General features: G+C 39.8%; 1 protein-coding gene across 1 annotated transcript in view; it reads right to left on the bottom strand.

Annotated features, from left to right (window-relative positions):
- TMEM117 (transmembrane protein 117) overlaps positions 1–14234 on the bottom strand; it is a gene marked incomplete at its 5' end in the record, with an annotated part of 126578 nt that extends 112344 nt beyond the window's left edge. The window contains one exon of the mRNA XM_082498550.1: positions 14157–14234. Within this exon, the coding sequence (XP_082354676.1) occupies positions 14157–14234 (78 nt within the window). The remainder of the gene's footprint in view (positions 1–14156) is intronic.
- Positions 14235–14710: the final 476 nt, after the last annotated feature.

The following is a 14710-nucleotide window of genomic DNA, read 5'->3' as shown; positions in this document are numbered from 1 at the left end:
TACAGAGTTTCTAACAGTTCATCCTACAGACCCTGAAGGAATTCAGAATTAAAGAAATGCTTTGCTATGTACCACTGCCATCTGCTGCTAATCTCTCCCTGTGGATACAGAAGGTCTTATTTCACCATATATTTAATCCACTAAGGATTTTCAGCTGAATTTGAATGGTCAGTTCAATATTTCTTTTATAATACTTATCAAACAACCTCTTCCCATTTCATTATAGAGTTTCTCATTGCACATCTTGGCAGATTTATTGAGGTAATGGCTTCAGTTTCAGTTCCAGCAATAAAATTATTTTCTTTTGCCAGCCAGTGAAAAAGGTTTGCGCTTGCAGTCTCATACAGAACCAGACTGTTCCAGAAAGGAAATGTCCATCTTAGAGACATCAACAGTTTACACATTTGCCATCTGTACTCAAAGATTTTCAGTAAGAACATGTTATTTCTAGAGTTCCACTTCTGCAGCACTTCTAACACCCACTCATTCACACCATTCCTAAGGAGTACATCATGTCAGAATGCAGAATTGCTGCATAGTTACTTCAATTTACACGGTACTCTGACTTGAGTTTCTAAATACATGTAACCAGGATGTATCAAGATCTGCTGAATAAATATTATCAAAAGCAAATAGAGTTCTACATGGAAAAGAGCAAAGGAGAGTATGATTAAGAGGAAAAGAAAATACAGGAGCTCAAGTCGCACTGATGTATAACTGTATGGCTAATTGAAGCTACAAAACAAATCGATCAGACGAGAGTTGAGTTGCAGGAAACCGTATCTTCTCCCTTACACCTTCTCTTTTGAAAAAGATGGAGCCATATCTTTCTCCTATAACATTTGGAGAACAAAATATCTCCCATTAGTATTTGACATGATTCTTCATGCATTTTTAAAGCACCTCAGAAAACTGGAGATTTCAGAACAGATATCTTCACTGTTCTGAAATTAAAAGAAACTTTCTTGTCAGAATAAAATGCCTAGATGAGTCTTAGATTAAAAGGAAGCAAGTATTAGGCCTCAGTTTCACATTCATCACAGTCAGAAGATAGTCACCTTAGCTTCTAAGCACACCGCTATACCATTGTCTGGATGGATAGTTCCTGGCTTGCCAGCTCGTACTCCCCGCCTGCCTGGAACAATCCAGTTCCTTGTGCCCTACACACAGGCATATGTGTAGCATGGAAAAGCCAAGCACAGAACCGTCACTGGTTAGTGAAATCAGTAAGTTATACTGTGCCCACACAGGCTCCCTGGGCAAGGTGCCATGGATTTTTCAACTACTTTTGCAGAATTCTCATCTCCCTAATGAATCTACTATTTGCATTATTTAGTTTTAAGGGGTTTTAGAAGGTATACGGGAGCACCACAACAATTAAGTAATAAATAAGCTTTCTGTCTTTTAACAGTGAAATCAACTATAATGTATTAAAACCCAGAATCTTTTAATGCACTAACGGTTATCCCACAAGCCCTTACAAGAGGTAGCACTGGTTTCAATTTTATAATATCAGAAAATCACACAATAAATGTCATCAAAAAAGAAAAGAGATTTCACTTCACTTTTCCAATTAGACAAGAGTTTCAAATTCTCAGGAGGAATGCAGTGTGTGTCAGGGCAGTCAATACCAAACCTGTAGCACCTAAACAGTAAACAACTGTTTCACTGTCCTGCACCTCCTGAGCCTCCTCCATTATGCCTGTGCTCCACTTACTTCACCGCAGCAAAGAACAGATACACCTTGTTCCTACTTGATTTACTTTTTGCCTCTGTCCCATCCCAGGGGGAAACCATTTCCTTGCTTTGACCATGAAAAGCTCAGCTAGGCAGCTGGAGCAAACAGGCTCTGCAGTGGCCCCCACTGACAGCAGCTGGGGCACTAGTTGTTGAAGGCTTCATGGAAAACGTGCCTCTCCACCCTCTTTTACTTCCTGCCTGCTTCACGCTCCCAGAAAGTCTATGAGGACATCTCACTAACTTTCACTGTGAGCATCTCACACTGATCAGCACAGGATACAGGACAGCAGATAAGACGAATGAGTGGCGTTGTTCAATACTGAATTCCTGAATTCATTTGAACACTGTATTTAGTTGGATTTTTCCATGATCCTACAGCCAGAACTATGGAAGAACAGTGTGCATACAGATAACAAATATATATTGTCTTTAACTTAGGTTAATTATAAAACTAATGTTAAAAATGTATCAATTCCTCTTTTCCAACAACTAGGAAACTAATGGAAAATTATTTCAATTTCTGGAGCATAACTACAATCCTCTCTACTTACTATCATTTGTGGCCTTCTATTAATTCCTCTTTAGAACATATAAATATTGTTGGACTAAGTGCTGTTTTTATATAAACAACTGCAGCTTCTAAAGAGTAAAAACAGGCTAATAACCAGCCACACGACTATTCAAAACATTCAGTTCATATGTGGAGTTATACTATTGCTATATGAGCATGGAAGCGCAAAAGAGCGAAGGGGCACACAGCTGTTCACTACAGCTCCATTTACTTTCTGTTTGCCTGCAGGACACCAAAAATAGGTATTGTTTAAATAACATCTACATCATCTGCAAACACTAGACAAAACAGTTCGAGGTAAGAGTAAGTGTGAAAAATGAATGAACACAAGGCCCATGCATCTTAAAGATCTCCAGTTACGAGAAAATCTCGGTTTACCCTCAGTTTTTTGTTTACTCGGACTGTGGCTGAGGCTGGACAGTAAAGTAGCATACACAGGAACAGTGAGACTACCCAATTACCTGCCACATCAATTATGGGCACCTGTATATGGCATACAGCTTTATGAAAGAATAATGAGAGCTCTTCATGGTTGTTTGGGAGATGCTAGGAGCAGCGAAAACTTCCAGATGGAATGTAGCTTGAGCCGTAATTGAAATGTGCTCCAATGATGGAAAGAAGCCCCACAGCAATCTTGAAGGAGGCAGCTTGCTGTCACCATGGTCAGTTACCATGGTCAGTCTCAGCAAGCAGGGACTAACTTTTTGGATCTGTCAACTCTTCAAAAACATTGTGGGAATTTCTGGCATTGTCAACTTAAAAAAGAGACATCCATTTTGATGGCTCAGCCCAAAGATATGAGATGAAGGGGGGAACAACAAGTATGTTGATTTCTTTGACTGGGGTAGAAGTTGGAAACTGAAAGTGCAAAGAATTTAAGATTGTTTTGTAGAGGTATCACATTCAGGAAGACTACCTCTATTGGAGAAGAGAAACATCCATGTATACCTGTATTGCGTATACTTTGCTGAAGAAATGCAGCAGTCAACAATACACAAGGCTGAAACGCTGGGCCCACGGGAGACTTCCGCACCCAGTTCAAGTCACCCTGAGAACTACATCCTTCCAATGGAGAGCATTTTAATTAGTTCTACCAGAACACTAAGTACAGTAGGGTGGAAGAAACTCATTGCTCACCCACTAAAGATTATTGGGTTGAGATTGCTACCAAGTGAGCCTTGATTGACCATCTGCCAACTTTTGGCTCCAGTAGAAAACCCCACATCATCAGGACTGAAAATGGGCTAAAGAAACTGACTGCGAACAGAGCTGAGAACGTGGGCTGCTTTTCTGGTAATAAACAGAATCTCTCCAGGTTGTTTGAGAGCATGAAACAGCGCTGTTCGTGAGGTAAGACCATTCCTCATCAACTGTACTGCCTGGTCCAGAAGCAGATGACCTGACGTTACTTCTTGAGACAGGGATGCAGACAGTACAGAAATGTGCATAGAAGGTCACATAAATGTGCATATGAGTTCACACTCTTTTAAAAAAAAAAAGAAAAGTGGGGGAAATGTCCCATCTATTTGAAAGAACTCCTACAACTATTTTTGCTTGTCATAGAAAGCTGTCAGCGGCTGCTTTGAAGAAATTCTAGAATAAATTTTGGGGCCCAACTTTGGGCCTTCCAATTCTTACTCTTGAGCTCTGAGGTAGAGCTGGCTGGGCCTTCTTCAGAAGAAAATCCTGAGGCTTTTACTGCTAGATATTCGAAGCGCATGTTTTAAAGCCCAGAAAATGTTTATCAACAAAGACACTTGCTGTGACGATGAAGGAGCTAACCGGCTGGGAAACGGACAGGAATGAAGTAAGACCTCTGGCAATGCCTGGTCAGAATTCAAATGACAAGGTAACAGGGGAATACAAAAAAGATCAAGCTTGAAAAGGCAGATAATTATAATCTAGAGCTTATGAACAGATGGCTACACCATCAATCAATGAATAAATAATAGTGCAATCTGACTTGATGGGATGACTGGATGAACTCAGATGACACCGGGCACACTCCACCTTATATAACTAAGCACCAGTCATGAAGCACAGCAGAATGTGAGCACATTCATGAACTACAAAACTGAAAATACAAAATTAGCAGGTCTTGTATGACTGGTTATTTGAAGAGCCATTGTGTCAATGAAGTTATGTGTGGGTTATCGCGAGGAGATAGAACAACTAGCTACAGAATGGCTCTGCAACTGGACTGGCCCTTAAGATGAGGAAAGAAAAACAAAACCAGAAACACAGAAGAACAAAAAGGGCAACTGGCATTGTGCCTTCTTCTCTGAATGGGAAGAAACATGTTGCCACCAATGATGTTATTAGTCACATTCCTGTGCGGTCCTGGCAAGTGAGTTTAGTAAAATGTGTCATCTGCTTTGTTCCTTCCACTTCATGCCTCATAGTTTAATTTCTTTTCCGCTACTGAAGTACGGCAGAGTTGTTAGCTACACAGTATTTCAGATGCCACTGAAAATTCAATTACAGTTTTATTTTGTCATTTGATATGTCAGCGGAATAGAAACAATCAAGAAGACTGACATTGATCACAATCTGAATTGTCATGCCCAATCCTTGACAGAGACGTGAGTTAGAAAAGGTGTCAGTCATTCAAGACCCCTGACTCTCCAAACTACCTTGGAATGTGCATCAAAATGGTGGATACTTCACCACTTGCAAATAAAACAATATATTGTGCTGAATGGAATTTTCTGGACAGAAGAATTACTTTCTAAGACATAAATTTAAGAGTGAACATTTGTGGCTATTCTTTTAGTTAAAAAGTTACATACAAAATCCTAGAAAATTTATTATTTTTAATTATGATGATACATTTTCTTTCACCATATTTTTTATACTGGTGTCCTTCCCTGTACTAAAGAAGATTTTTTAGTCACATTACTATTTTATTTTCTATCTATCTCAAAAATCATTGTCAGATCTTCTGCTTCTGGACCAGGCAGTGCAGTTGCCCCTCGCTACAGCAAAGATATTGAGCATGTCCAAAGAAAGGCTGGTAAGAGGTCTAGAGCACGAATCTTATGAGAAGCGGCTGAGGGAACTGGGGTTGTTTAGCCTGGAGTAAAGGAGGCTGAGGGGAGACCTTATCGCTCTCTGCAACTACCGAAAAGGAGGTTGTAGTGAAGCAGGTGTTGGTCTCTTCTCCCAAGTAACAAGCAATAGGACAAGAGAAAACAGTGTCAGGTTACTCCAGGCGAGGTTCAGATCATAGAATCACAGAATCACAGAATCACAGAATGGTTTAGGTTGGAAGCGACCTTGAATATCATCGAGTTCCAACCCCCCTGCCATAGGCAGGGACACCTCCCACTAGACCAGGTTGCCCAAGGCCACGTCCAGCCTGGCCTTGAACACCTCCAGGGATGGGGACTCAACAACCTCTCCGGGCAACCTGTTCCGGTGCCTTACCACCCTTAAAGAGAAAAACTTCTTCCTAATGTTTAATCTGAACCTGCCCTCTTCCAGTTTACAGCCATTCCCCCTCGTCCTATCGCTACATGCCCTAGTAAAAAGTCCTTCCCCAGCTCTCCTGTAGGCCCCCTTCAGGTACTGGAAGGCCACAACAAGATATCCCCGGAGCCTTCTCTTCTCCAGACTGAACAGCCCCAACTCTCTCAGCCTCTCCTCATAGGAGAGGTGCTCCAGCCCTTGGATCATCCTTGTGGCCCTCCTCTGGACGGATATTAGGAAAAATTTCTTCACGAAAAGGGTTGTCAAGCATTGGAGCAGGCTGCCCAGGGAAGCAGTTGAGTCCCCATCCTTGAAGGTTCTTAAATGATGTGTAGATGTAGTGCTTAGGGACGTGGTTTAGTGGTGGATTTGGCAGTGTTAGGTTAATGGTTGGACTCAATGATCTTAAAGGTCTTTTCCAACCTAAATGATGCTATGATTCTGTGATTCTATTTGCACTGCATTACTTTAGTGTGCCTGCTATTTTCAGCAACCTGATAGTATTTGCAGCATCAAGGCTGCTCACTTTGTTTGAACACGCCCTAACAACACATACACATTATGAGGTGGAATAAAAATAAAGAGGTAAATCAACCTAGTTTCTGCACAGTGACAATGAATCTTTCATTTCTCTAGGATGTCGACATAGATAGTTATGTCTCAGAGCAAATGAGGAAAAGAATAATCTATTCTCTTAATGGACACAAGGGAAGCGCTGCAAAATCATTCAAAAGCTTGTTCTCATATTCTACAAATACATACCATTTTTCAGGATCACAATGGCAACAGTCAAAAGTAAGTATCTCCAAATACTGTTAAAACTCTTGCCAATAGCTTGCAAGCCATCAAAAATATATTAATGGCAGTAAGTAATCATCTAGTCTTATTAGAAAAATGAATAAAGAAGAACGCAGAGAGAGCATAATCTACAGGTATCAGATATCCACCAAAAGGTAACATCAAGTGATGGATTTATTAAAGTGTAATGCATGTGCTATATTACTTCACCCTACACTGTACAGTATATTAGACCATTATGCTTCAAATTTATAGAGAAAGACCACACTAGCATTTACATGGTCAAAATTAAGAGCTAAGCAAGTATACATTTGGGGCAGCTGAACGCTTCTATCCCAAACTACAGCAATTAGATTGTGTCCACTGCCTGTACAGCAGGGAAGAAAAAAAGATGTTTCTCAGCAAGAAGGTCAAGAGGGGCCCAGATTCAAAGAATGACTTTAGCAGGCACAGGTTCCTGTGTCCAAAATCATGATTCAAAAATTCCACCTAACTATGAAAATAAAAACTTGTTAAGACCCTCCCTGTTCAGCCTAAGAGATCCATAGACTATGTAAGTATTCAGGAAAGAGAAGTTATGTATCTATGGTTGGTGTTCTCTGAAACACGTAATCCATGCACACGTTCAGAATATAGGTCTTACCACAAGCAGAGATATTTCTGTCTTCAGGATAATACTACCAGCCATGCTCAAGCTCTGTTGATCCTTCTGCTATGTGCAGGAACATGCAAACCAAAATATTCCCACCTTAATTTTTGTTCACCTGCAAAATGGCGCCCAGGCCATAAGACAAAAGGGTGTTGAGGGAAAAGGATAGAGAAAATTAATGAAAATGAAGTAAAATGACCATGTAAAGTTTAACTGATAGGAAATTAGCGCACTGTCTTTCACTGATAAGCCACATGAAGATGGCTCCATATTGTTCCACACGTTTATAGCTCCTGAGCTGGGACTTTTTGTCTTTCATGCAAACAGCCCTTTCAGGGCCACCTAACATTGTCTGAATACCTCTTTAATGGCAGCAGGAAACACTGGGGCTGTGAAAGGCGTGCTTAAGTGACTGACTCTGCAAATATCAGGAATGGGCATATTTCAGAACAGGATTACTGAATGAGGTCAACAAAGCACATGAATAAAGGAGATGTGGTTGAAATAGCCTGAGTTTTCTAAAAGGCTTTTGAAAAATCCCTCATCAAAGGCTTCTATGGAAACCCAACAGTCAGAGCTTTAGGGAAGGTCTTTATGTTGATAAATAACTGGTTAAGAGACAAGCAACAGAAGGTAAGTAGGTTAGCCAGACAGCTCTTGCAATGGAGGGAGGTCATTAGCAGAGTTCCGCAGGGATTTGTGCAGGGGATGCAGTCATTCATCATATTCATGGTAAAATGGGTGAGCAGTGAGGTGAGAAGGCTTTATAATGATATTAAGTTATGCACAGTAATAAGGATGATGGCTTGCTGATTGTGAAGAATTGAGAAAGGTCCTTATGGAAGTAAGTCCCTAGGCAATAAAAAAGAAGATGAAATTCTTTGTAGATGAATGCAAAGTGATGCACAGGGAGCCAAACAATTCTAGGATCATTTATGAAACAACTGGCCCTCAGCTGACCATTACAGCTCAAGAGAAAGATCTTGAGGTTATGAAAATATAGTACCATGAAAACATGCTCTTAGTCCCCATATTGTCAATACCTCTCTGCCATGAATGTTAGGAACTACTAGGAAAGGAACAGAAAATCAGCAAACATCATTATATCACTGTAAAACCCATAGGTCATTCACACCTTGAATACTGTAGGCAGTCATGATATCCCTATGAAGCACATAGCAAAACTGGAGAAGTTGCAAAGACTGGCAATAAATACATGGAACAGCTTGTATATGAGGAACAACTTACTAGGCTAGAGATCATCAGCCTGAAGAAGAGATAAATTAGAGTTAACTATATGTCTACAAAATCATAAACATTAGGGAGAAAGCTTATAGGGATAAAGTGTTTGTTTTCTCTTCAGTAAAGTACTAAAGGCATCAAATTAGGTCAGTAGGAAACAAGTTAAAACAAAAGGAGGTGATTCTTTATACAGTGATTTCTGAACTTGGTGCCAAATAATTCTGTGGATGCTAAAAGAATTACTTGGGCTAAGGGTAAGACTGGGCAAAAACAGGGGAGAGACATCCATCAAAAGTTATTATATACACAAAGCTGCATGTAGCTGGAGAGAGCATTAGAGGACACTACCATACATGATCAGCTTCTTATTCTCCTGATAGGCTTCTGCTTATAGTCACAGTTTGAGGCAGGATACCAGTTTGGATGGATTTTTGGTCTGACTGGGTACAACCATTATGTTCTTACAGACGTAGACTGAGTTCTAACATGGTGCACGTGACAGAAAGAAGTTCTGGTTTAAGAGTCTACAGATTTCCTGTATGCTTGCATGGCAGTAACCATTCACTTAAACCTGTCAGCTATTGATGTTAATAGTATCAGGGACCACATGGACAGGCTTCATCCTTCTAGAATGTTCTTTATGAACCAGCCACAGACCCCTCTACTAGCTACACTGTGACCATCCACATAAAACATATTAATCCCATAAAATGGGAAAATACAGAAGCCTCCTTCACTAGAGGATAAAGACCAAAAAAAAAAGAGAGAAATGTGCATGACAAGGACAGAACAGGACAAAATCTATTTCTTTCACAACTAGCAAAGCCAGAACACATAATGGTGTGAGATTTGTCCTCTGGAAACCTGGTCCATTTGCTCAAAGAAGCACACTTCCTCAAGTTTTTTCAACTAGCACTGAAAATCCTCGCAAAAGAACAGATCAGCTTTACCAAGGAAAGCAGTATTCCACCACAAATTATATGTCATGATGTATAGGCATGATCACCTAATGATGTCACTCTTTTGCCTGAGAAACTTCACAGAACCCCAGGCAACTTGTGTATATGGGGGTCATTATCCAGTTCCACTAATGAGGAAAGGATTCATCACTCAGTAATAACCTTTTGAAATCCCAGTACTATGTCCTGGCATGAACTCTTAGGTGGAAGGTTTCTACCTCCATATCCATCCATCCAAGCGGATAGAATGCATCTATGTCAGTCCTGGATAATGGGTCAGTGGAACAAGTGGTGACCTATCACCCTCCCATCCAGACTATGCTGGAAGTACTACTTCCTAACTTCATACTAATTCCTCTGCTAAGATGATAAAAGACAGACTCCTGGGAGTCTTCATGGCCCCAAGCGAGGGAAGAGTCAAACTGAAGTCAAGTGAAGGTGTCAGAAAGGACATCCAGGAATTGTGACAATGATTCAGCTCTAAGACATTGTGCCAAGTACTATGCTTTTAAAGCACAGTGCTCAGAGAAGTCTTGGCTTCTCCTTGTTAAAAAGAACATGCTGATACAGATTTGGTAAACACTATTTTGATGAATAATAAACTAAACCATCCCTTGAGTTTATCATTGTTTCTGATGACGTCAGCCAGCAGTCTCTACTGCTCAGTAATCTCTCAAACGTTCTCAGTTCCCTCCAGCAATTAACAAGGGAAAAAGGAATCTCAATTAAATCACCTTTCAGAAGGAAGGGGAATGGGAATAGGATCCCTTGTCAAGAGGATCAGGCCTTGATACATACACAGAAATTAGCATCAGCCTCTGGCTGAAGTTGACTGCTTCAGCTTCTGATAATCCTAGCAAGCAAGGTCTAAGGAAGACGTAACAAACTTCTACTGTTTGGACCCTTCCACACGTATGTGGGGCTTGTAAACAGGGATATGTTCTTTAACGTAAACCGCAATGGCAGTTGGTAAGCAAACCTGTCAATGTGGTGCAAGTATCATTCATAGTGCAGGGCCAATATGTAACCTTTGAAGAGCCCAAAGAGCCATCACTTGAAGTGGAGAACAACAGTATTGACAGTCTAAAAGCCAACAGTGCCTGGAAAGAAGGAGGAAAACAGGCTGTTCCACCTCACCAGCAGGCTGTAAAGAACAGAGAAAGCTCTGGTTGTACTCTGCCATCTGTGTCAAGGTTCAGTGCTATCCACTCCTGTAGGTATACTTTGAGCGTGTCTTACCACACATGCTCAGGACTGCATCCCTCACAAAACCACAGCTGCAGCAGGTTCCTCATTTTTACACAGAGAGTCAAGAAGCCACCTGACTAATCATCAGAGATTCAGCCTGGGAATGAGCTCCTTCCTCAGCCTGCTCGCACTCTCCCAGAAGAAGGCCATAATTGCTAGTTTATAGGCTTGCCTGGGTGGAATCCAACCTTTTTTTCAAAGCTATCCTGCTGTGCCAAATCCTGTGGTGTCTGCCTCAAAAGCACTCTCCATGAGAACAGAATGCACATTTTATGAGAGCGGGACAGCATGTCAAAGCAGGTGCAGAATATACTTCCCTGGCTTCAAAGAGGAAAAAGTGCAGAGAGACTGTTAGTGTATTGAACCCATTCACCTCTTACAGACTTACTTAGAACATCTAACATTTACTAGAGATTTTGGTAAAGATGATTATCAGTAGCAGGAGTTCCTGTCCAGAGGTGGAAAGGAGAAGCTCCTGTGCACCCACAGTGTGGCTGCATTCTCATTACACTCAACGGAAAAAATATTGCTGATTTTATTACGAATTGAGTCAGACCCTGTCACTAAACTAGTCAGTGAGCTAGGAAGTGTTGACGGGGAAGGCTCACTTCTGCCTTTTAAATCCATAAAAAAACAGCAATCCAAAACATATTTTCCCGTTTCAATCACCTTCCAGATTTAATAAACCCCTCCTTGCTGTAGCAGGGCAATATTATTGTTTATTGACTATTCATTTTTAAAACGGAATCCCACCTATTCTGCTTTACTGCTGCTTATTTCCAAAGTTTCCAATTAAATAGGGAGTGAGTTCTTAATTCCAGTATGGTTCAAATATACTGAAGAGAAGGCTACATCTGCTTTTTCATCTTCTCCTTTGTAGTCTAAGGCTGGGTGGCTTCTTTACAGAAACTTCTTAAACATGAGAAAATATAAGCACTGATGTGAATGGGAAGATGTGCAAAGGTTCCTTTACAGGTTTGTTTTTTCTTTCCTGTTTCAAAACAGGATTGGAGAACTTCATAAAATATAATCCCACGGAAGACTCGTGTCACTATGGTATCAATTCTATGCTGGGCTTGACATGCAAAAAGCCAAGCAAATTCAAATATTATAAAAAAGATAACAATTTCTGTTCATATAGAGTAAGATTGCTAAAGTTAGGCTGTGTGGGAGGTTTGCACCATCGTACATGCACATGCACCAATGTACATGTCCACTCTTCTCTGTTACTAATACTTCTCTACCTGATATTGTAGCTTTTTTTGATGTTCCTAGGCTTAGCTGCCCTTAAACACTGTAATTTCCATTGACCTATTCATACCCTTTGCCTCGAGATTTGCATTGCAGTAGCAATCTCACTATTCTCGTTTGTTCTGGAGATCTAAACACCAATCACCACACTTCTTAATTCTCCTCATGCAATTAAAACATGTCCTAAAATACATTGACCCTCCAATCCCATGCCCTCTGCTCTTCCCAAAAGCTAAAAGAACCAGCCTAGTTTACAAACGCCTTCCCCTTTCCAAGCCGCAACTGCCTCTGCAGTCTCTCCTGGCCTCTCTCCCATTCTTCAGTGATAACTCCATCCTTCACTGGAACCTTAATTCCATCCTTCACTGGAATCTGCTGTAGCAGAATCCAATTGTGCCTCCATTGCTGAAAAGACCCAAGAGGGCTTTAAGTGCACAGAAAAGGATCAGGATTCTCATGCTTCTTGAATCCAGCTATTTCCATGCTTTATATAGTGCTGCACATATTTTTTTTCAAGGAAATGAGAAAATAAGGGAATAAAATAATGGAACATCACCTAAAGTAGTGCTCTAAGTCACTCACGTATGATGAAAGTGACCCCTCTCAATTCAGCTTAGCTTATGCATCATCTTTCCTTCCATAGTGGGTTAAAGCTGTGGAAGCTCATAAAAAAGGGGGTAAAGCTACAGGTATTCAGAAGTAGCCGTGAATTTTACTACTGATTCACAAGAAATCCACATTAATTGTCAACATCAGTCAATACACCAATTCTGCAATGTCCTTACTGTAATGTATGTACAGACAATTTGCTCTGTACTTGCTTTTCATGGCCACCATTTCACAGAGCACAATTTGTCTTGGACACACCACTGACACATACTGAACAATAAGCTGAAAAAATCCTTGATGCTTTTCTCAATTTTCTCTGTTGTACAGTATGTTCCAAATATGAGGAGGATAAAAGACAAACTGACAGAAACTCGGATGACCCTTCTAAGACTATTCCTACTTGTAGACTATAGTCTTAGCATCTTACAGCTATTCCTGCTTGAAACTATTCCTATAGTGTTTTCTCCTAACACATATCACAGTCCTAAAATTCATCCAGCTTGGCTTGTTTCTTTGTTTACATCAGAGATTATTGCAGTCACTAGCTACATACAGTGCTGAGATCTTTTCCATCCGTGTTTATGTGAGATGAACGTTCATCATCAGGCAAGGTTCCTTGTGTTAATAAATCCCTCTAAAATTATGTTGATTATATTGAGTAAATAAACAGAGGTACCAGTGAATCATAGGAAAAAAAATAATTTAGATTAATTAAAACCTATTCTGCAAGCTTAAAATCATGGACTTTTTTCCTAATTTAAATGAATGTCATTCTCACTTCAGTTACTAATGTCACAGTCATAACTGTTAAAATTCTTACCTAGACTAATCATAAAAACCTAATCTTACTTAAAGAAAAAAAAGAAATAAATACAAATGAATTCACTTTTTATGATTTTGTGTTTAAGACATGCTTTTCCTGAACAATAAAAACACAAGTGCACATGCTTCATCTTTTTTCCAGTTAGCTGTAATTTTCTGGTTCTCTTTCATTAAGCTGATCTTTGGGCTGCCCATATTTCAGGAGAGAACCTTTATAACAATTCTAATTTGAGTGAAAAGCAGCCTCATTAACACATTTAATCTTTTGTAAAACTTTATTCTTCAAAATCCTAAATTAGAGACAAACTTAATCTCATAGTTTCACTTCAAACAGGCTCCCTTCAAATTCTGGGATGTAACTGGCTTGCCTTCTTTCTCTCATCTCCATCGTTCTTTGCTACATCTTTCAGTTAATTTTTCTTGTTTTTTCATCCTTTTCATTAGACTTGTTTATCTCTAGCCATTACTCACTGTTTCACCAGATAGCAAGTCATGCTTTTTCATAGCAAAGAAGGGCCACCATGCTGTCCTAACAGAAGTCAATGGCAACATTCCCACTCACAGCAGAAGAAACGAAATATTGGTCTGATACGTTTTAACTGAAACTCTTCTGGACTCCCAGCTAATTCACACCCTGCCATTATGCTACTTTACGTTTGTTAACTTTCTACTTGTGTGAGTTTAAATACTTGAATACTTCAAGAAATTGAGTTTTCTCTCTTCTCCTCTTCTCTTTCCCTTGAAACCAACAAACGTATTCCTTTTCTTTTCGTTTAAAATGTAATGTTATGTTTCTTACCATCCATGCTGTGACAAAATCTCCCATCCAAGTCCCAACTGCAGCTACCTTCATAAAATTTTCATTCCTGATGCCCATGAAGTCTGTTATAATGTATGCACTGTGGAAACAAGAACACAGACTGTAAGCTATACACATTTGTTTAATGCAGTTATAAAGAATTTGCTTTAGTGACAAAATGTATGATTAGCTGTGAAAGATTTCCCATTCATTTCATAACCACTTTTTCTGCTACATCTGAGTCTTGACATAGTACCGAACCAGGATGGGCCAATCCCAATTAGAAACAGAAATGTGAATCTGATTTTACAGCCCATGTCTCTTTTGAAGGTGCTAAAGTAATGATAGGAAAAGGCTTTAGGATTATGTAAGGCTTCTGGAAATATAAACTATTTTACACTTTTTACGTCTTCCTTTGTACAAATGGAATTCCAACATTCTCGGAATCAGTAACTTTGCAAAATCTTTATGAAGAAAAATGAAAATCTTTGAATTCTCTTCAAAAAGATAATTGAGCCACTTGACTTTTTACTCTACCAGTTATACAACCACAT

The sequence above is a fragment of the Vanellus vanellus genome, assembly GCF_965231255.1.
Source record: "Vanellus vanellus genome assembly, chromosome: 1".
NCBI lineage: Eukaryota > Metazoa > Chordata > Aves > Charadriiformes > Charadriidae > Vanellus > Vanellus vanellus.
Note: the sequence above shows the minus strand (reverse complement) of the source record. Positions and strands in the feature narration are given on the sequence as shown.